Genomic DNA, 20,911 nt, shown 5'->3' with positions numbered 1-20,911 from the left:
TACAGGGACGTCATGCAGGAGAATTATGAAACTGTGACCTCGCTGGGTAAGGATTCCTGTCCCCTCAGCTATTTGAAGCCACAGGGTCTGCATTTCTGCATCTGGTCAGGTTCTTCCCTGGTCAGTTAGATTAGAGGGAGTGGATCACATAGTCCACAGTTCCATTGTGAGAGAGCCACTCACCTGCAAACCGCCTCCAATGGGATAGGGGAGTCATAAAATCATAGGACTGGAATGGACCTCAAGAGGTCATCTAGTCTAGTCTCCTTTGTGAATTGGATTGACATGCTAATTCACACCTATTCCTCCAGCTCTCATGGGTGCAGAAGCAGTGCATTATCCTTTCTCAGCAGTTCTCAGACTTCATTGCACCCTGACCCCTCCTGACAACAAACATGACTACATGGGCCTGGGAGGGGGAACTAAAGCCTGAGACTGAATCCCACCTTCAGCCCAGGGTGGAGGGGCTCGGGCTTTGGCTTGAGGCTCAGATAGGGGGAGGACACGTCAGGTTTTCACTTCAGCCCCAGACTGGGGGGACTCAGGCTTTGGCTTCAGCCCCAGAACCCAGCAAGTCTGACGCCAACCCTGGGGACCCCATTATAATGGAGTTGCAGCCCATTTTGGGATCCTGACCCAGAATTTGAGAACTGCTGTATTATCTGCATTAATTCTCACTCACAGACAGTATCTCTGTGCATTGCCCTTCATGGGACTAGCTCCATCCATGGGATTAGCTCCATCAACAAGGACAAGTGCAGAGTTCGGCACTTAGGACGGAAGAATCCCATTCACTGTTACAGACTTCGGACCAAATGGCTAGGAAGCAGTTCTGCAGAAAAGGACCTAGGGACGAGAAGGTGGATATGAGTTGACAGTGTGTCCTTGTTGCCAAAAAGGCTAATGGCATTTTGGGCTGTATAAGTAGGGGCATTGCCAGCAGATTGAGGGACGTGATCATTCCCCTCTATTCGACATTGATGAGGCCTCATCTGGAGTACTGTGTCCAGTTTTGGTCCCCACACTACAAGACGGATGTGGAAAAATTGGAGAGAGTCCAGTGGATGGCAACAAAAACGATTAGGGGGCTGGAGCACATGACTTATGAGGAGAGGCTGAGGGAACTGGGATTGTTTAGTCTGCAAAAGAGAAGAATGAGAGGGGATTTGATAGCTGCTTTCAACTACCTGAAAGGGGGTTCCAAAGAAGATGGATCTAGACTGTTCTCAATAGTACCTGATGTCAGAACAAGGAGTAATGGTCTCAAGTTGCAGTGAGGGAGGTTTAGGTTGGATATTTGGAAACACTATTTCACTAGGAGGGTGGTGAAGCACTGGAATGGGTTACCTAGGGAGGTGGTGGAATCCCCTTCCTTGGAGGTTTTTAAGGTCAGGCTTGACAAAGCCCTGGCTGGGATGATTTAGTTGGGAATTGGTCCTGCTTTGAGCAGGGGTTGGACTAGATGTCCTCCTGAGGTCCCTTCCAACCCTGATATTCTATGATTTTATGGGGAGTGTGTGGGCTCTGGAGGTTTAGACATAGGCAGGAGTTTGTAGCCCATAAGGCCAGTTTGCCAGCTTGTGTATTGCATGTGTTTCCTTCAATGGTTTGTTTGATTATATTGTTTTCTTGGGTTTGGTTTATGCTGAATTCCAGTATGTTACCCATAATAGCTGGCTGTAATGCAGGGAACCTATCCTGTATGATTGGCTAGAGCAAGTTAGTATAAGTGTTTGTAACCTTTGACGTAGATAAATGGCCTACTGGTTACCCCTTTTGACTTTGGGGGCCTGATGGGGAACCAAAGAAAGAACTCAACAGACCAGTTAAGCACAAGGTACACCACAGAACATGGAAGTCATGATTTAGGTGAGAGTTAACAGTTTGGGGGATGAGATAATCGATACCAATGCATATGAATACATGTCATGATATGTTAGCCTAAGAGTAAGTGTACCCAAAGATTTAGCTGGATGAGAAAATGATATTTGGGCATAGTACGTAGAATGGGGCAGGACCCTATATAAGGGTGAACAACCGTGCAGAGGGGTCACTCTTTCCTATATTCTATCAAGCTATCAGCTCAATATAGGAGAGCTACTCAACACTCAACCCTGATCACTACCAACTGGGGAAGCCTGGACCATAGAATTCATCAGGGATGCCGGAGATGAGGCTGGTCCTTGTCTCCCACTCCCAGGTCTTCAGGGAAGGGTGTGAATATGCTAGTTTGCGTAGTCTTTTAGAATAGAAATGTCACCCCCATGGTGTCATAGAATTGCATTACTACTTTGTGACTCTGTGTTTAATAGCAGTTATTGTAATGATCTTAATATTTTGATATTCTCCTCGTATAAGTGTCTTTGCCACACAAGTGGAGGGTTCTCTCATGATGTTGAACTCTCTGAGTTTTTTAACCTTGTAGCCTGAATTGGGAGAAAACCCTAAATATTTTCTGGTCAGACCATTGGCGACCCATAATAAACTAGCCCATAAATTCAAGTCAACAAGTTTAACACCAGAGCTTTTTGTGCTTCAGCAAGTCCCCCAGAACACACAGATCCTGAACATGCCTAGTGAGGGTGTGACAAGTTCCCCCTCACCCAGAGATCTTCCCCTCCCACAGGGGCTCGGTGACCATGTTCCCATCTGTTCAGATCCCACAACCCCCCAGCAAATCATGGGGTCAGTTTAAACTTAATTTGTGACAAATACTGCCCCAATCCTCTGTGCACTCTGCTTATGCCTGATTTCACCCCTGAGCAGGACTCCCCACTCCCAAACCTGCCCTGATCGTCCAGCTGGAAGCAGCAGAAGAGCCATGGGTCCCAGATCTTCTGGACTCCAAGGAAAGGAAGATCCCAAGAGGCACCTGCACAGGTGAGGAGTCAGTTACACAGACACAGAAACTATCTGGCAAATAGAGGAAAAGGCTGAAAATCCTCAAAATGTGGTGTGAACCCCCTTGGTTCTGCCTCATCTCACCCAGGTCAGGCTGTGGTCAGCAGATGTTGTTGTATCATGGCAGATCTCGCTCATGACTTCCCACCCACCCTGTTTGCTGTCAGGAGTTTCCTCCCTGACTTCACTTCCCTGTGAGTGTTTGGATGGAGTGTGGAGGCAGAATCCAATTTCTCGGTCTTCCAACAGTCATTGTGTGAGGGGGTGGACTAAGCCCAAGGGCCCCCTGATGGAGACCTCGGGGCTCTGCCACACCCATCCCAGGAAGGGAGCAGTAAAGAGGTCCTCCGAGCAGGCTAGAGTGGCTGCACAAGAAGCAACCAATCAGGGCCCAGGGGGGAGCATATAAAAAGGAACAGCAGATCAAAGCAGAGAGAGAGTTGTTGAGTTGAGCTGCTACTGGGAGCTGGAGGAAAAGGACTGCATGCCCAGCTGCCTGAGGGAACTGCAGCACAACAGCTAAGTGGGGGCAGGGACCGGGGAAGTGAGAGGCTCCTGGCTGCCTGCTCAGACCAGTCTGAGCAAGAACCATCTGCAAGCAGAGACCAGAGGAGCATTGAGGGGCTTCTGGCTGGCTGAAGGGACTGGGTGAGGACTGAGCCTGGGGACGGCCCCAGGAAAATAGTGTCTCCAAGGGGGAAGCCCTGGGGATAAGAACATAAGAACGGCCGTACCGGGTCAGACCAAAGGTCCATCTAGCCCAGTATCTGTCTACCGACAGTGGCCAATGCCAGGTGCCCCAGAGGGAGTGAAGCTAACAGGCAATGATCAAGTGATCTCTCTCCTGACATCCATCTCCATCCTCTGATGAACAGAGGCTAGGGACACCATTCTTTACCCTTCCTGGCTAATAGCCATTTATGGACTTAGCCACCATGAATTTATCGAGTTTCCTTTTAAACATTGTTATAGTCCCAGCCTTCACAATCTCCTCAGGCAAGGAGTTCCACAAGTTGACTGTGCGCTGTGTGAAGAACTTCCTTTTATTTGTTTTAAACCTGCTACCTATTAATTTCATTTGGTGACCCCTAGTTCTTGTATTATGGGAATAAGTAAATAACTTTTCCTTATCCACTTTCTCTACATCACTCATGATTTTATATACCTCTATCACATCCCCCCTTGGTCTCCTCTTTTCCAAGCTGAAGAGACCTAGCCTCTTTAATCTTTCCTCATATGGGACCCTCTCCAAACCTCTAATCATTTTAGTTGTCCTTTTCTGAACCTTTTCTAGTGCTAGAATATCTTTTTTGAGGTGAGGAGACCACATCTGTACACAGTATTTGAGATGTGGGCGTACCATGGATTTATATAAGGGCAATAATATATTCTCAGTCTTATTCTCTATCCCCTTTTTAATGATTCCTAACATCCTGTTTGCTTTTTTGACCACCTCTGCGCACTGCGTGGACATCTTCAGAGAACTATCCACGATGACGCCAAGATCTTTTTCCTGACTCGTTGTAGCTAAATTAGCCCCCATCATATTGTATGTATTGTTGAGGTTATTTTTTCCAATGTGCACTACTTTACATTTATCCACATTAAATTTCATTTGCCATTTTGTTGCCCAATCACTTAGTTTTGTGAGATCTTTTTGAAGTTCTTCACAATCTGCTTTGGTCTTAACTATCTTGAGTAGTTTAGTATCATCTGCAAACTTTGCCACCTCACTGTTTACCCCCCCCACCAGGGCTGAGACTACTTTAAGACTGAGCCCAGGCAGGGCTAGAGAAACAGCACGAGAAGGGTACTGGGCTAGGCCCTGATGGACTGTGTGCCCTGGAAGAGGCCTGTTCTGGTTCATGCACAGACAAGGTGGTGGCTCAGCCGGAGGGCTGATCTGTTGAAGAAACCACCTGAAAACCACTGAATGGGGTCACCAGAGAATAAAAACTGCAGACGCGCCCATGAGAGGCAGGTGCACACCTTGCATTGTGTTTTCCCTCTTTGCTATTCCCCTTTCTTTCCTTTCTACCAGCCCAGGCAATGACTTCTGCCTGGACATTCTCTCTTCTCCAGCAGATGATGAGACAATGAGTGAGAACGAGGATGGGAATCCACAGCAGGAAGGTCCTGGGCAAGTGGAACTGCAGGGAAGGTTTTTGAGAAGAGCCGAAGGGAATTTTTCCCAGTGCTGGGAAGAGAGAGAAGCCTGGAGTCATCGGCACAGGTCAGAGAGGAAGTTGGGAAACAGCCAAAGGAATAAAGTAAATGAAGTAATTGAATGTGGGGGAGGAGGCAAGGATCCCCAGGAAACCACAGCTCAGCAGACAAATCCCAAGGAAAAGAAACCATATAAATGCTTGGAATGTGGGAAGACCTTCAGTCGGCGCTCAGATCTTATTAAACATGGTAGAATCCACTCTGGAGAGAGACCCTATAAATGCTTGGACTGTGGGAAAAGCTTCAACCAGAGTTCAAATCTTACTACTCATCAGAGAGTGCACATAGGAGAGAGACCCTATAAATGTCTTGAGTGTGGGAAAAGTTTCAGTGTACTCTCAACTCTTATTGTACATCAGAGAACCCACACAGGAGAGAAACCTTATGAATGTTTGTACTGTGGGAAAAGCTTCTATCGCAGCTCAAATCTTACTACCCATCAAAGAGTGCACACAGGAGAGGGACCATATAAATGTCTTGACTGTGGGAAAAGCTTCAGTGCACCATCAGTTCTCCTTATACACCAGAGAACCCACACGGGAGAGAGACCTTATAAATGCTTGGAGTGTGGGAAAAGCTTCAGTCGCCGCTCAGGCCTTATTAGCCATGAGAGAATCCATACAGGGAAGAGACCGTATAAATGCTTGGACTGTGGGAAAAGCTTCAGTCGCCGCTCAGACCTTGGTAACCATGGGAGAATCCACACAGGAGAGAGACCATATAAATGTTTGGAGTGTGGGAAAAGCTTCAGTCAGAGCTCAGGCCTTATTAACCATAGCAGAATCCACACGGGAGAGAGACCCTATACATGCTTGGACTGTGGGAAAAGCTTTTATGGGAGCTCAAATCTTACTGCCCATCAGAGAGTGCACATAGGAGAGGGACCATATAAATGTCTTGAGTGTGGGAAAAGCTTCAGTGCACCATCAGTTCTCCATATACACCAGAGAACCCACACGGGAGAGAAACCTTATAAATGCTTGAAGTGTGGGAAAAGCTTCAGTCAGAGCTCAGGCCTTATTAGCCATGAGAGAATCCATACAGGAGAGAGACCATATAAATGCTTGGAGTGTGGGAAAAGCTTCAGTCACCGCTCAGGCCTTAGTAACCATGGGAGAATCCACACAGGAGAGAGACCATATAAATGCTTGGAGTGTGGGAAAAGCTTCAGTCGCCGCTCAGACCTTAGTAACCATGGGAGAATCCACACAGGAGAGAAACCCTATAAATGTTTGATCTGTGAGAAAAGTTTCAATCGGAGCTCAAATCTTCATACACATTGGAGAGTACACACAGGAGAGAGTGGGAAAAGTTTCAGAGAGAGCTCAGAGCATCAGGAGAGAAATCATGTAAGTGCCTCAGCTGTGGGATAAGTTTCATTCGAAGGACAAACCTTGCTTCATATCAGACAGTTCACATGAGAGAAACCCTATAAGTGCTTGGATGATAGGAAAAGCTTCAATAACTGCAGGAAAAAAGTCAGTCTGAGCTCACGCATTATTCCACATATGATAACTTAGAGAATAAAGGCCTTGAAAGTGGCAGAAGCTTCATTTGGTGCTCATATCAGGGACTTCTCTCAGTGCCCTGACTAGAGCTGGCCACAGTAAAATTCTATTTCCTAATTCGCACACCCAGCAGGGGCACTTGGCTCCCAGATATCCAGCCACCCATGTCTGGGGGCAGGTTCCAGCAGCAGCTGACCCTGAGCTGGTCAGGAACCCTCTGGCTTTGCCTGGTATCAGCAAAGCCCAGGCAGAGGAGGAGATGTCCCAGTCAACCCCTCTTCCCTGCCGCAGCCCTGGCTGCTGAACTGTTGGGCCTTCCTGCCAACCTGCTGGGAGGAGGGAGAGAGAAACTCCTTCAGAACCTCCGTCTGCGTGGATGAAGTATCCCCCCCCACCTCCTTCCCAGATGTTATGCCCCTTCCATGGAGACTAGGTGAGGGATACTTGGGCCAGGCCTCACATTCACTCTGGACACCTGCTCCTACACCCCCATTTTCCAGCAATCTCTGGACTGGGCTCCCCCAATTACCTACAGCCTGGTCCCTGCAGGAAGACATTCCCTGGGGATGGCAATTCTTCCCCTCCCCAAATCCCCTGAGGTCCTGGGTTCCAGGGAATCAAATGTGAGGGGACCAGGAGGGCTGGGTTTTGGGGAGGAAATTGGAGGATTGGTGAATGTGGGAAGCAGAGGGTCCTGGGGAAATCATTAGGGGTCATAGAGGACAGTACAGGGAAGTGAGGTGCTGCCTCTTATCACTCGCCTCTTTTCCCTGCCTCCTCTGCATTCAGAAAGCACCACTGAGAGGGACTGATTCCTACAGGGTCTTTTGTAGGAGGCTTAAAGGTCTTGGGATCCCACCTCTACTCTGGAGCATCAGCCTTCAAGGTTGTCTCTGGTGGGAAAAGTGGTTGAGATTAGCTAGCAAATCTCCTTTGACCCTCCCCTGTTTTTCCTAGTCTAAACTAACCCCAACCATCTTCTATATTCAGATCCACCCAATAGCAAGGGCCTTTGTGGGAGGCCTAAAGGCCTAGGGATCCTATTACCCCAAAATTTGAACCCAGGGCACCTCAATAATGGCCTCTCCATACCTGCAAAGCATTGCCAATTTGGTGTGTCTCAATGGGTAACAGGAGGCGGCCCACCCTAGAGGAATTGCCTACCTTTTATCCGGGAGTTAGTCTCTAACCCTCGGAGGATTCCTCTGAACAGACTAGTTCTCTGAACTCCAGCGAAGATATGGCAACAGTCCTCCCCAAGGATTGACACTCCAGCAGTAATTCTTTGAAAACAACATTTATTTAAACAAATAAACCAATTAATTGCACTAATTAAGGGAAAATACAATGCAACACAAGCTACATTAGAGGGATACAATATACTACATGACCCATTTAGCAGATACAGTGTTGCACAATACAATAGACCCTTATACATATGTATAAAGCCTTTATAAAATGTTGCTATATTTTACCAAACCTATTACATTGTAATGTACAGATCCCTTACACACACATACATTACATAACATTATTAAGTAATAACATACTATGAATAGTTATCAGTCATAGACTGGGTGGGGTAAAATCCATTCAGATGCAGGCATCCTGCCTTATTACCCATTATTTCCTTATAATCAAGAGAATTATTCCTTCCTTAATCAGTTCCATACTTTCCTTCTGACTCATCTCGGTGATTTCAGCTCTAGGATTCTTCCTCACTTCTATCAGTTCCGCTCTCTCGATCTTCTCTTCTCTGCTCTCTCTTATCTCCTCTACTCACTACACACTTGCACTGAAGCCTGTCAGCTCTCTGCCTTATATACGATTTTTGACCCTTTTCTGATTGGTTGCTCTCTTAATACCAGTTATTACATAGTGCCCTCCTGGTGGGGTGATACCTGTTCAGCCAATCAGCTTTACCTGTCATTTGAGCCGGACCCAGGCAGGAACCTCCTTCTCACCTGACTGACCTCTGGGAGTGAATTTAATCTCACTCTGCTGAACTTTACTTCACCCTAGTTGCCTATACGCTATTGGTCAACTCTCCCTAAATTCTCCAATTTGATTTTCTGATGTAAAATTATTGCAGCCGTCATTTCGGATTTCTGGCTCACATCACCACATCATTCCTGTGTAATACTTGAAAAAAGCCTTAAATCTACAACTAACTATATCTTTATGTGTGTCTAAATATTACGAAACCATCACAACTTTTGTTATGCTAATTGGAGCAAGTGAAATTTACAATGTTTTCTCCCTCTCTGCCTGCTTTCAGCTGTATGGCTGAGTGCTCTCCTGAGGGACTGATTTCCACAGGGTCTTTAATGGGAGGCCTAAACACCTATTGATCCCACCTCTGCTGCCAAGGGTCTGTCTCCGGTTAGAAAAATCAGGGCTTTGGAGTGGAGGCCGGAGCTGTAGCACGGAGCAGCTCTGGAGCAGTGGAGCTGCAGGTGTCTGCCTGGAGCTGAAGTGGAGCCGGAGCACAGCTCCAAAGCCCTGAGAAAAATGGTTGGTATTAGCTGGCAAATCTCCCCTGGGCTCACTCATCCCCATTTCTAGTCTACACTGACCCCAACCAGTTTATATATTCTGATCCCCCATTAGCAGAGTGATTGTTAGTCACTGAGTTCCCCCTTTGCGGAGAGATTGTCGCATTCCCAGATAGTCTCACATTGTGCCAGGCTATACCAACAAAATTTATTTTTTTGTACACTGACTCCCTTAGAGACCAGAATTAAATAGATTCTAAAAGTGCTGTAGCAGAGACAGTAAAATGTGGTGTTTTGGTGTCTGTATTACAAGAAGACGATGGGGTGAGTAGGAGGGATTCCCTCCTTCCCCCTTCACTGTTATTCTTCCACCACCCTGAAACAACAGCCTCTGTCCGAGCCTTGGAGAGTTTATCCTTTCCCCATTCCACCTTCCAGCTACCAGCATGGCGCTTGCCACAATGTTCTTTGCTTTCCATGCTTGGAAATCACATTTTGATTTCTTTGATCCTGAACCAGACTCCTGAGAGCTAGAGATAAATATAAGAACATCAGCCATATGGGATCAGACCAAAGGTCCATCTAGCCCAGTATCCTGTCTTCCGACAGTGGCCAATGCCAGGTGCCCCAGAGGGAATGAATAGAACAGGGAATCATCAAGTGATCCATCCCATCACCCATTCTCAGCTTCTGGCAAACAGAGGTTAGGGACACCATCCCTGCCCTCCTGGCTGCTAGCCATTGATGGACCTATCCTCCATGAATTTATCTAGTTGTTTTCTGAACCTTGTTATAGGCAAGGTTCAAAACATCCTCTGGAAAAGGGTACCACAGGTTGACTGTGCATTGTGTGAAGAAATATTTCCTTTTGTTTGTTTTAAACCTGCTGCCTATTAATTTCATTTGGTGACCCCTGGTTCTTGTGTTTGTGAGAAGGAGTAAATAACACTTCCTTATTTAGTTTCCCCACACCAGTCATGATTTTATAGACCTCGATCATATCCGCACTTAGTTGTCTCTTTTCCAAGCTGAAAAGTCTCAGTTTTATTAATCTCTTCTCATACGGAAGCTGTTCCACACCCCTAATCATTTTTGTTGCTCTTTTCTGAACCTTTTCCAATTCCAATATATCTTTTTTGAGATGAGGTTGCCACATGTGCATGCAGTATTCAAGATGTGGGCATACCATGGATTTATATAGATGCAATATGATATTTTCTGCCCTATTTTCTATCCCTTTCTTAATGATTCCCAGTGTTCTGTTTGCTTTTTTGACTATCACTGCACGTTGAGTGGATGTTTTCAGAGATCTGTCCACAGTGATTTCAAGATCTCTTTCTTGAGGGGGATCAGCTAATTTAAAGACCATCATCTTAGATGTATAGTTGTAATTATGTTTTCCAATTTGCATTTATCAACACTGAATTTCATCTGCCATTTTGTTGCCCAGTTCCCAGTTTTGAGAAATCCTTTTGTAGCTCTTCGCAGTTTCCCTGGGTCTTAACTATCTTGAGTAATTTTGTATCATTTGCAAATGTTGCCACCTCACTGTTTACCCCCTTTTCCATTTACATTTATGAATATGTTCAGTAGGACAGGTCCCAGAACAGAGCCCTGGGGGACACCACTATTTACCTCTCCATTCTGAAAACTGACCATTTATTCCAACACTTTGTTTCCTATCTTGGGTGAATACCATCTGGTCCTGGGGACTTACTACTGTTTAGTTTATCAATTTGTTCCAAAACATCCTCTGACACCTCAGTCTGGGACAGTTCCTTGGATTTGTGTCCTAAAAAGAATAGCTCAGGTTTGGAAATCTCCCTCACATTCTCAGCTGTGAAGACTGATGCAAAGAATTCATGTAGTTTCTCTGCAGTGACCTTATCATCTTTGAGTGCTCCTTTAGCACCTCAATCGTCCAGTGGCCCCACAGATTGCTTAGCTGGCTTCCTGCGTCTGATGGTAATTTGAATTTTTTTTTTGCCTGATCCCTGGAGAGATGTGAAATGCGGACAGGAGTGGGAGAGGGCAGGGAACTAGACCTGGGGAAGTACAGACTTGTCTGTTGGGAGCCAGACAGCTGAGGCTGAGAACAGTGAATTTGCAGTACCAGTGCCAGAGGGAGACAGGAATTGCCCTGGGAGTGGTGGGTGAAGCCATCCCTGAAATCTCAAGGGCTACAAATGATGCCCCAAGAGGAATGATAAGGGCAGAGGACAGTGTCTCCTGATTGCTGCTAGGACGAGCCTGGGCAGAGACAAGAAGGAAGCTGGGGAAGCCAACAGGCCTTGGGCAGCCTTGAAGCCAGGCTGACCAACATCAAGGGCAAAGGGTAATGAGGAGCCTGACAGCTCAGTCATCACCCCCTTCCCATCTACCAGTGTCTTGTGTGGGGACAACAGAGACTGTCTGCCCCACTCACCCCACACTGCGTCCCTCTAATCTCCGCTCCTTGGATTCCTGCCCTCGCTGCGTTTGCTTTGTGACGGCCCCAGCACCTCTCCTAGGCATCTCTCTGCTCTTTTCTACCAGTCTGTAAATGTTGCTCTGTTGCTAGTGTACAGGGGATTTGGGTGCATAGAATCATAGAATATCAGGGTTGGATGTGACCTCAGGAGGTCCTCTAGTCCCACTCCCTGCTCGAAGCAGGACCAATTCCCAACAACAGTGTACTGGGCTGGGGATGCAAAGTCCCATGCTGAGCTGGGCTGGGGGTGGGGAAAGGAGTCTGTCTTTGTCCTTTGGAATAATAAAGTAGAATTTAATTTCTCCCACTCCCAGTGTCCTTTGTTTGCATTAAATATCCAGAAGATTCAGAGTGGATGTTACTCCTAAAAGCAGTGCAAGCATGGTCTGGTACGGAAGTGCACAGTGAGGTCACCCAAGCAACCTCATCACTGCCCTGTCATAGGCTCAACTACTGGCAGTATACTCCCAAGTTTATGTAGAAAACATGGGTAAAGTGATTCTGCTCTCTGAGCTGGATTTCAGCCCAAGACTGAATCAGTCTTACCACCTGCCTAATACCAGCTGAGACCCATTTAAATCAATGGGGCTATTGGCAGTTGTAAAATTAAACATGTAAATAAGGTTTTTGCAGGACTAGGACTTTAGATAGTGAGGTTTGGGAGTCTCTCTTTGATACTCAGCCTGTTCCTCTTACCACAACTTTCCCCAAATTCATTCTTGTCTGGCTACAAAATAATTGTGTCTCAGTTAATACCATGATTATTTGTAATACAGCAGCAGCCAGAGACTCTGCAGAAGTCTAACTTCTCCCCTCTGTTGTTCCTTTTTCCATTACTGTATCCTATATTATTTGATTTCCCTCCTGCTTAATGGGATGAAGCTTGGAGATTTCATGAGCAGCTCCCAACCCTGCACCCTTAATTTCTAGTTTAAAACTCTCTTGACCAGTTGTGCCAACCTCCACCCCAGAAGTGTATTTGCCTCCCTACTCAGGTGGAGTCCATCCCATGAATGTCTCCCAGTGGTTGAACATCCCAAAGCCCTGCTTATTGCACCAGTGCATGAACCATTTACTGATGATGATAATCCTGTCTCTCCTTCACTTTCCTCCTCTAGTGCCAGGTAGAATCCCACTGAAGATCTCCTGAACCTCCATTTCTTTGAGTGTCTCCCCCTGCCTGGCGTTCTCTCCCTGAGTGCATTCCAGTGAAAGTCCAGCAGTATTGTGTGTTCCCACCTGAAGGACAATCTGGGTTATTTCCTATTCCCACGAGGATCCTCTTCGGTCTCAGATCCATATCCCAGACTTTAGCTCCCAACAGATGCCACACCATTCTATTCTCCAAATCCGCTCTGATCGCAGGCCTCTCTGTTCTTCTTAGTGGGGAGTCCCGAGTCATGTAGACCTGCCTCTTCCTTGTGGTTCTCTGGCCTTTCTCCTGTTCTTTCTGTCTGCAAGTCTTCTGGGGCTCCGAACTCTGGGTATATCTATTGATTCTTCCCCTCTTCTAGTAAATGTCCACTGGCCACTTTCCTCACCCAGCAGTCTCCCCTCACAGTTCTCCAATCCAACTTGCATCTGCAAGTGTTGAGTTTTCCCTTCAGCCTCCTCTTACTGTCCCTCCATCATCTGCTCAAATCCCCTTTGAAACTCCACTGTAGTTTCTGTCTGCATCTCCAAACTTGGATCTTCTCTTCCATCAGCTCTATCAGATGGCATTTCCTACAAACAAAGCTCTTCTCAGATACCTGCTCTGGGATGATGGACATCCCGCAGCTTCCACATCTAGTCATCATCATTGTCTCTTCCATTCATTGGGTCACTACCATGGCTGCCTCTGCAGCTTGCCTCCTGTGCTCCTGTCAAGGAAAGAAAACAAAAAAACAACCCCTCCCCCCCGAACAAACCCAGAACATCCCTCCCCTCTCCACCCCCCACCCCCCCCGGCAAACGCCACATCCAAACTGCCACACAAACTCCCCTGTTTTCAGCTCTGTTGGCTGGCTCCTGTGCCACTGCTCACACTATGGTTCCCACAGAGGAGGCTGCTCAGAGCACTGCGGTTGGGAAGCATTGCTCAGTGCAACATTTCCGAGCCTTTGCTGAATGCTCTGTGAGGTGCCTGTGTAATGCTACAAGCTGAGACCTGACTGAATTTGCTGCTTGGTTGTGCGTGAGGAGGCTCGGGCGAACTGTGGATGCTGAGTAACATCAGTTACAGCTGCCGCCCGGATTCTGTGGTGACAATCTGGTCCCTGCAGGTCATGGGGTTCAGAGGGGGTGAATCGGAGAGATGGGATGGGCAGAGTCTGTGCAGGGCAAAACTGCACAGCAGGGGCAAACAGCTGGAGGCAGGGGGAAGTGAGGGGCTGAGGGGCAAGATCAGGATGGGGCAGCACCAAGATTAGGAATGGAATACAGATGTTGCCAGACATGGGCAGCGATGAAAAACCCTGGGGTAGGGTGGGGCAGAGAGATAAAAGTTACCCTAGATGGGCTGGGCCATCTGCAGTGGTTGCAAAACTACGGTGTTTGGGGCAGAGGGGGTCCCCTGCCACCCTTCAGGGCCATGCAGCTGAACACCTACTTCCTAGGACTGTTTTCGTAATGGCTCAGTGCATCTAGACACCGCAGCTCTTCCTTCTCTGGTATGATGGATTGAGCTGCTAAAGGAGACTTGATTCTGTGAAATAGTGTACATATGCCCCCCACTGAAATATAATCGTCAGACATGTTTTTAGTGTTCAAAGAATCCCATATCACTTTATAGGCCTGCATTACAGCCGTTCACAAATTTATCTTAGCTTCTGTTCTGATTGGAATTCACTAGAAATTTAGTTTTTTGCCTTTAAATTATCTACTTTTTTTAATGTTATTTTTATTACTCGTAGCTCTTCATCACTTACTTTTGATAACACTGTGAGATGGTCTTCATTGGGCATCACTGTGCATATTTCTAAGAGCAAATATAGTAGCAAGCCTGGAGCACTGGGGTAAGATCTGAGGCCTGAACAAGAGGCAGTGAACCAAGGTCAGGCCAGGTATTAAAACAGATGCTCACAAGTTCACTGCTAGGTCCATGAACTTGACAGAGTTGTTGCTAGTGCACTCAGCATTAGAGATTTACATAGATATATTCCAGCTAATACAGATACAACCCAGGCCATGTCTACATCTAAAATTTTGCAGCGCTGGTTGTTACAGCTGTATTAGTACAGCTGTATAGGGCCAGCGCTGCAGAGTGGCCACACTTACAGCAACCAGCGCTGCAAGTGGTGTTAGATGTGGCCACACTGCAGCGCTGTTGGGCGGCTTCAAGGGGGGTTCCGGGACCGAGAGAGCAAACCGGGAAAGGAAACCAGCTTCGCCGCGGTTTGCTCTCTCGGTCCCGGAGCCAGCCAGCAAACCGCAGGGAAGGAGACCTGCTTGCTCGGGGTTCCGGGACCGAGAGAGCAAACCGGGAACGCCGCGGTTTGCTCTCTCGGTCCCGGAGCCAGCCAGCAAACCGCGGGGAAGGAGACCTGCTTGCTCGGGGTTCCGGGACCGAGAGAGCAAACCGGGAACGCCGCGGTTTGCTCTCTCGGTCCCGGAGCCAGCCAGCAAACCGCGGGGAAGGAGACCTGCTTGCTCGGGGTTCCGGGACCGAGAGAGCAAACCGGGAACGCCGCGGTTTGCTCTCTCGGTCCCGGAGCCAGCCAGCAAACCGCGGGGAAGGAGACCTGCTTGCTCGGGGTTCCGGGACCGAGAGAGCAAACCGGGAACGCCGCGGTTTGCTCTCTCGGTCCCGGAGCCAGCCAGCAAACCGCGGGGAAGGAGACCTGCTTGCTCGGGGTTCCGGGACCGAGAGAGCAAACCGGGAACGCCGCGGTTTGCTCTCTCGGTCCCGGAGCCAGCCAGCAAACCGCGGGGAAGGAGACCTGCTTGCTCGGGGTTCCGGGACCGAGAGAGCAAACCGCGGCGAAGCTGGTTTCCTTTCCCGGTTTGCTCTCTCGGTCCCGGAACCCCGAGCAAGCAGGTCTCCTTCCCCGCGGTTTGCTGGCTGGCTCCGGGACCGAGAGAGCAAACCGCGGCGTTCCCGGTTTGCTCTCTCGGTCCCGGAACCCCGAGCAAGCAGGTCTCCTTCCCCGCGGTTTGCTGGCTGGCTCCGGGACCGAGAGAGCAAACCGCGGCGTTCCCGGTTTGCTCTCTCGGTCCCGGAACCCCGAGCAAGCAGGTCTCCTTCCCTGCGGTTTGCTGGCTGGCTCCGGGACCGAGAGAGCAAACCGGGAAAGGAAACCAGCTTGATTACCAGAGGCTTCCTCCTTCCACGGAGGTCAAGAAAAGCGCTGGTGAGTGTCTACATTGCATTACCAGCGCTGGATCACCAGCGCTGGATCCTCTACACCCGAGACAAAACGGGAGTACGGCCAGCGCTGCAAACAGGGAGTTGCAGCGCTGGTGATGCCCTGCAGATGTGGACACTCTCAAAGTTGCAGCGCTGTAACTCCCTCACCAGCGCTGCAACTTTCTGATGTAGACAAGCCCCCAGTCTAGTACAAGAGAGGATGGTTTGACAGAACAGTGGAGAGGGATGTTTTGGCCAAGATATCAGGAACAAGGGAGGTAACAAACATGTCATGAACCACGGAAGGTGGTACATATGTTTTTTACCCCAGATTGTGTCTCTGTCTATAAATGTTGAGGTGTCTCGCCTTAAGCGTTAGTCTGGCCAAGAGGACAGCAGAAAGACCTGGTCCATTGTAAGGGGCATACATGAGTTAGTGAACCTGTAGAATCTGTGGGGCACTCGTGTGACTGAGTCAGAAAGGGTTAATCAATTAGCAGGTTACATGATCCAAATCCAGCCTTTAGAGACTCACTGTATTTAAAAGTGCGTAAATGGTAATTGGGGCCATTCCGTGCTAGATAAACTAGAGCTGTGAAATGTAGACTTGTATTGTTAGAAAATTAGAAGAAGATGGTTGTATTTGTGTATGTTTACCTATATCTTGTTAGAACGGGGTGGCCAACCTGTGGCTTCGGAGCTGCGTGTGGCTCTTCAGAGGTTAATATGCGGCTCCTTGTATAGACACCGACTGGGGCTGGAGCTACAGGTGCCAACTTCCCAATGCTCACTGTTCAACCCCTGCTTGTGCCCCAGGCCCTGCCCCCACTTCCCCCCTTCCCCCAGGCCCCTGCCCTTCCTGCCCCCTTCCCTGCACCTGCTGCACTCCCACTCTTCTCCTTGCCCCCGGAGCCTCCTGCATGCTGCGTGAGGCGGAGGGAGGGAGGGGAGGCACTGATGGGCGGGCAGCTGGCAGGTGGGGCAGGGGAGCTGATGGGGGCTGCTGACATAATACTGTGGCTCTTTGGCAATGTGCATTGGCACATTCTGGCTCCTTCGCAGGCCCAGGTTGGCCACCCCTGGGTTAGAAGTTAACGGTGTAACCAGATGGTTCCTGTCTGTCTCTGTGGTCTATTGATTCAGAGATCAAAAGGGAATTTTAACATTTTGATGTAACAATATTATTGTCTGTAATTCTCTATGAAGTTTGTAGTAAACTGTCTGTGAACTGCTTAATGGATAATTACCTTATGCTGATGACGGCAACTAGTTACCTGTGTATACATGGGAAATAGGAGGTTTTACATCAAAGCCACAATGCTGCACCCAAGGACACCTGCTTGTCAAGAGGCTTCCAGAGAACTGAAAAAGGAACTCTTGGGTCGGCGTCCTGCTATCTCAGATCTGCTTCAGCTTTGTCAGGGGATGTTTGAGTCCATGGCTGAGGTCTCCAGCTCCAGTCTGGAGCACCTTGATATTGGACATTGGCCTAGAATCTATGGAACGAATTCTGAAAAGAACGTTTTGCAACTCTGAAGCTCACCATGTTTACTATGAAACTGACCTTAAAACTCTGTATCTTCTCTGTATAATGATTTTTTATCCTATACTCTCTTTTCTTAGAGCCAGGGCTCTGGCCCTCCCCACCCTCCAAGCCAGCTGAGACTGACCCACTTCAGATGCCCGGCTCCTGCCCTGCCCTATCCATTGCTCCTCCTCCCTGTATTTGTCTAGCTTCCCAGACAGAGTCACCTGGTCTCATCCCCCTCTTGGGTCTTAGGTTATGAAGGGCATTGGCCACAGTATGTGTGCAGGTAGCCTCACCTGCCCCATAGGTGCCAACTTACCCTCTGGCTGGTGGGTGCTTGACCCCTGCCCCACCCCTTCCCCCAAGGCCCCATCCCTGCCCCGCCTCTTCCTGCCCCTGCTCCACCCTGCCCCCATCCACCCTTTTCCCCAAGTTCCTGCCCCACCTCCTCCCCCAAGCATGCCACATCCCTACTTCTCCCCTCCCTCCCAGAGCATCCTAAGGGCAAGCAAAACAACTGTTTCATGGTGGGTGGGAGGGGGAGGCACGGGGACTCAGCGTGCTCAGGGGAGCGGGTGGGGGGAGCTTGGTTGCTGCTGCATGCACAGCACCTGCTAATTTTTCCACATGGGTGCTTCAGCCCTGGAGTTCCTTTGCTGTCACCGCCTATGCCCCAGAGGGTCTCAGCCAAAGTTACACCCTGATTCCCACCACCTAGGTATGAAGTGCGAGTGTGGTCACAGGCCTGAGGGCTTGGCTACACTGGAGAGTTGCAGCGCTGCAACTAACAGCCCATCCACATTTGCAAGGCACATCCAGTGCTGTATCTCCCTGGATACAGCGCTGGCTGTACTCTACCTCTGCCGGGGGAATAACGACTGCAGCACTGGTGTTGCAGCGCTGCTCTGCCAGTGTGGCCACCAAAAGTGCTGTTATGGGCCTCCAGAGGTATTCGGAAGTATCCCAGAATGCCTGTTCAGCCACTCTGCTCATCAGTTGAAGCTCTACTACCCTGGCCTCAGGTGACCCACCCTTTAAATGCCCCGGGAATTTTAAAAATCCCTTTCCTGTTTGCTCAGCCAGGTGTGGAGTGCAAACAGAATCTTTCCAGGTGACCATGCCTCCACGTGCCAAATGAGTCCCAGCATGGAGCAATGGCGAGTTGCTGGATCTCATCAGTGTTTGGGGGGAGGAAGCTGTGCAGTCCCAGCTGCTCTCCAGCTGTAGGAATTATGATACCTGTGGGCAGATCTCAAGGGATATGATGGAAAGGAGCCATGACCGGGACGCGCTGCAGTGCAGGGTTAAAGTGAAGGAGCTGCAGAGTGCCTATTGCAAAGCCCATGAGGGAAACCGCCGCTCTGGCGCTGCCCCCACGACCTGCTGCTTTTACAAAGAGCTGGACGCAATACTTGGGGGTGAACCAAATGACAATCCGAGGACCACGATGGACACTTCAGAGCGGAGGGGGAGGAGGAAACTGAGAGTGAGGGTACTGGGATGGGGGGAGACACCCCGGAGTCCCAGGAGGCATGCAGCCAGGCGCTCTTCTCAAGCCAGGAGGAAGGTAGCCAGTTGCAGCAGCCGGTACTTGGTGAAGGACAAGCAGAGGAGCGGGTTCCCGGTAAGCGGCTTGTATTTTCAGGACGGAAATGTTTTGAGAGAGGAGGGAGGGTTAGGGCTGCATGCATGCATGCCTAGATGTGGAATAGCCCATTGATGTGGTCTATCACTTCGCGGTAATCGGCCTCGGTAATCTCTTCAAAAGTTTCAGCCAGAGCGTGGGCAATGCGCTTGCGCACGTTTGTAGGGAGAACCACTGTGGTCCTTGTCCCAGTCAGGCTAATGTGTCTGAGCCACTGTGCCGCAAGGGGTGGGGGAACCATTGCTGCACACAGGCAAGCTGCATAGGGGCCAGGGCGGAATCCGCATTGCTGTAGAAGACCCTCCCGCTCTTCCCAGGTGACCCGCAGCAGTGAGATACCTTGCAGGCTCAACTCCTGTGAAAAATGTTGGGAGACTGTTCAGTGTAGGTGCCCGCTGCAGCTGTTTGTTTTCCCCAAAGCACAGAAACCCCAGTACAGCCCAGAAGCAATCAGTCCCCCTTACTCACCGTTTCGGGGCTCCTGTGGGTTATGTGCACTTTCTTTGGCATGGGAAAATTATGCTATTGTGAAGACTGTATACTCCTTCACTGTGTGGGAATAACTGTCTGAGATATAAACAATGCTGCCTTTGTTAACTGTTGCCTTTTTTTGCCTTTCTACAAGCAACCTTGACTTCTCGGAAGCCCGTATTATCAACAGCTGAAAGACTCCAAGAAGAAGCCACAAAAAAGCAAAGAACCTTCTGCAAACAGTTATGGATCACTCTGCCAGAGAGATTAAAAAACTGCAGGACTGGAGGGAAAAGGAAAGCAGGATCTGCCAGAGAAATGCAGCGGTCAGGAAGAAAAGCACAAAGCAGCTGATAAGCATCCTGGCGCGGCAAGCGGACTCTATCCAGACGCTCGTAGACATTCAGGCAGAGCACTACCGTGCAGCCCTCACCCCCTCGTGCCAAAGCTCTTTCCCTTGTTCCCCAATGTCAGCTCAAAACCCCCTTCCCCAGCATCCAGGTTCTTACCACCATCACCAGCTGCCTCCAACACCTGTATGTTCACCAACAAGCCCTGAGAACTACGACCCTTACCCTCTGTACTCAACCCCCATCACCATGCAGTATTTTCATCCTGAAGTGCAGCAGTCATTGCACAGCACTCCAGACAGGACATATTCAAACCTGTGACTGTACAGTTCCCCACCCCACCCCCCTGCCCTTTTAGGTTCCCAAAATATTGTGTGTCTGTCAAGAAAGTTTTTTTTTTTTTTCAGTAAATGAATTCTTGGCTTTGAAAACAGTCTTTATTATTGCAGAAAGTACAAAGATACCTTAGCCCAGGAAAGAAACAGGCACTGCAAATCAGCTTAGGAAACACAGATTCCTACTAACATTGTAACCACTGCACTTCACTCCCGTGCAAGGCACCAAACATTACTGTTGGTTTTCAGCCTCAAATTCCTCCCTCAAGGCATCCCTAATCCTTGTAGCTCTGTGCTGGGCCTCTCTAGTAGCCCTGCTCTCTGGCTGTGCAGATTCAGCCTCCAGGTGTTGAACCTCAGAGGTCCATGCCTGACTGAATGTTTCACCCTACCCTTCACAAATATTATGGAGGGTACAGCACACGGATATAACCGCAGGGATGCTGCTTTCCCCCAAGTCTAGCTTTCCATACAGAGATCGCCAGCGCCCTTTTAAACAGCCAAAAGCACACTCCACAGTCATTCTGCACCGGCTCAGCCTGTAGTTGAACCGGTCCTTGCTCCTGTCAAGCTTCCCTGTATACAGTTTCATGACCCAAGGCATTAACGGGTAAGCGGGGTCTCCAAGGATCACAATGGGCATTTCGACGTCCCC

At 49.0% G+C, this 20,911-nt stretch overlaps 1 protein-coding gene across 4 annotated transcripts; it reads left to right on the top strand.

Moving 5' to 3' along the window:
* Positions 1-5: 5 nt before the first annotated feature.
* Positions 6-17,855, top strand: LOC115659449 (zinc finger protein OZF-like). 4 transcript variants are annotated; one of them, XM_030579591.1, is made up of 4 exons: positions 6-46; positions 2,767-2,880; positions 4,943-6,476; positions 17,551-17,855. In XM_030579591.1, exons 2-4 carry the CDS (start codon positions 2,822-2,824, stop codon positions 17,659-17,661), a joined length of 1,704 nt encoding a protein of 567 aa, XP_030435451.1. In that variant the 5' UTR covers positions 6-46; positions 2,767-2,821; the 3' UTR covers positions 17,662-17,855. The 4 variants fall into 4 exon arrangements, with proteins under 4 accessions (XP_030435451.1, XP_030435450.1, XP_030435449.1 ...); XM_030579590.1 differs by having other exon boundaries at positions 12-46; positions 4,987-6,476; XM_030579589.1 differs by having other exon boundaries at positions 12-46; positions 4,984-6,476.
* Positions 17,856-20,911: the final 3,056 nt, after the last annotated feature.

This window comes from Gopherus evgoodei, chromosome 11, assembly GCF_007399415.2.
Source record: "Gopherus evgoodei ecotype Sinaloan lineage chromosome 11, rGopEvg1_v1.p, whole genome shotgun sequence".
In the NCBI taxonomy this organism is placed as follows: domain Eukaryota; kingdom Metazoa; phylum Chordata; order Testudines; family Testudinidae; genus Gopherus; species Gopherus evgoodei.
This window is presented reverse-complemented; position numbering and strand designations above follow the sequence as displayed.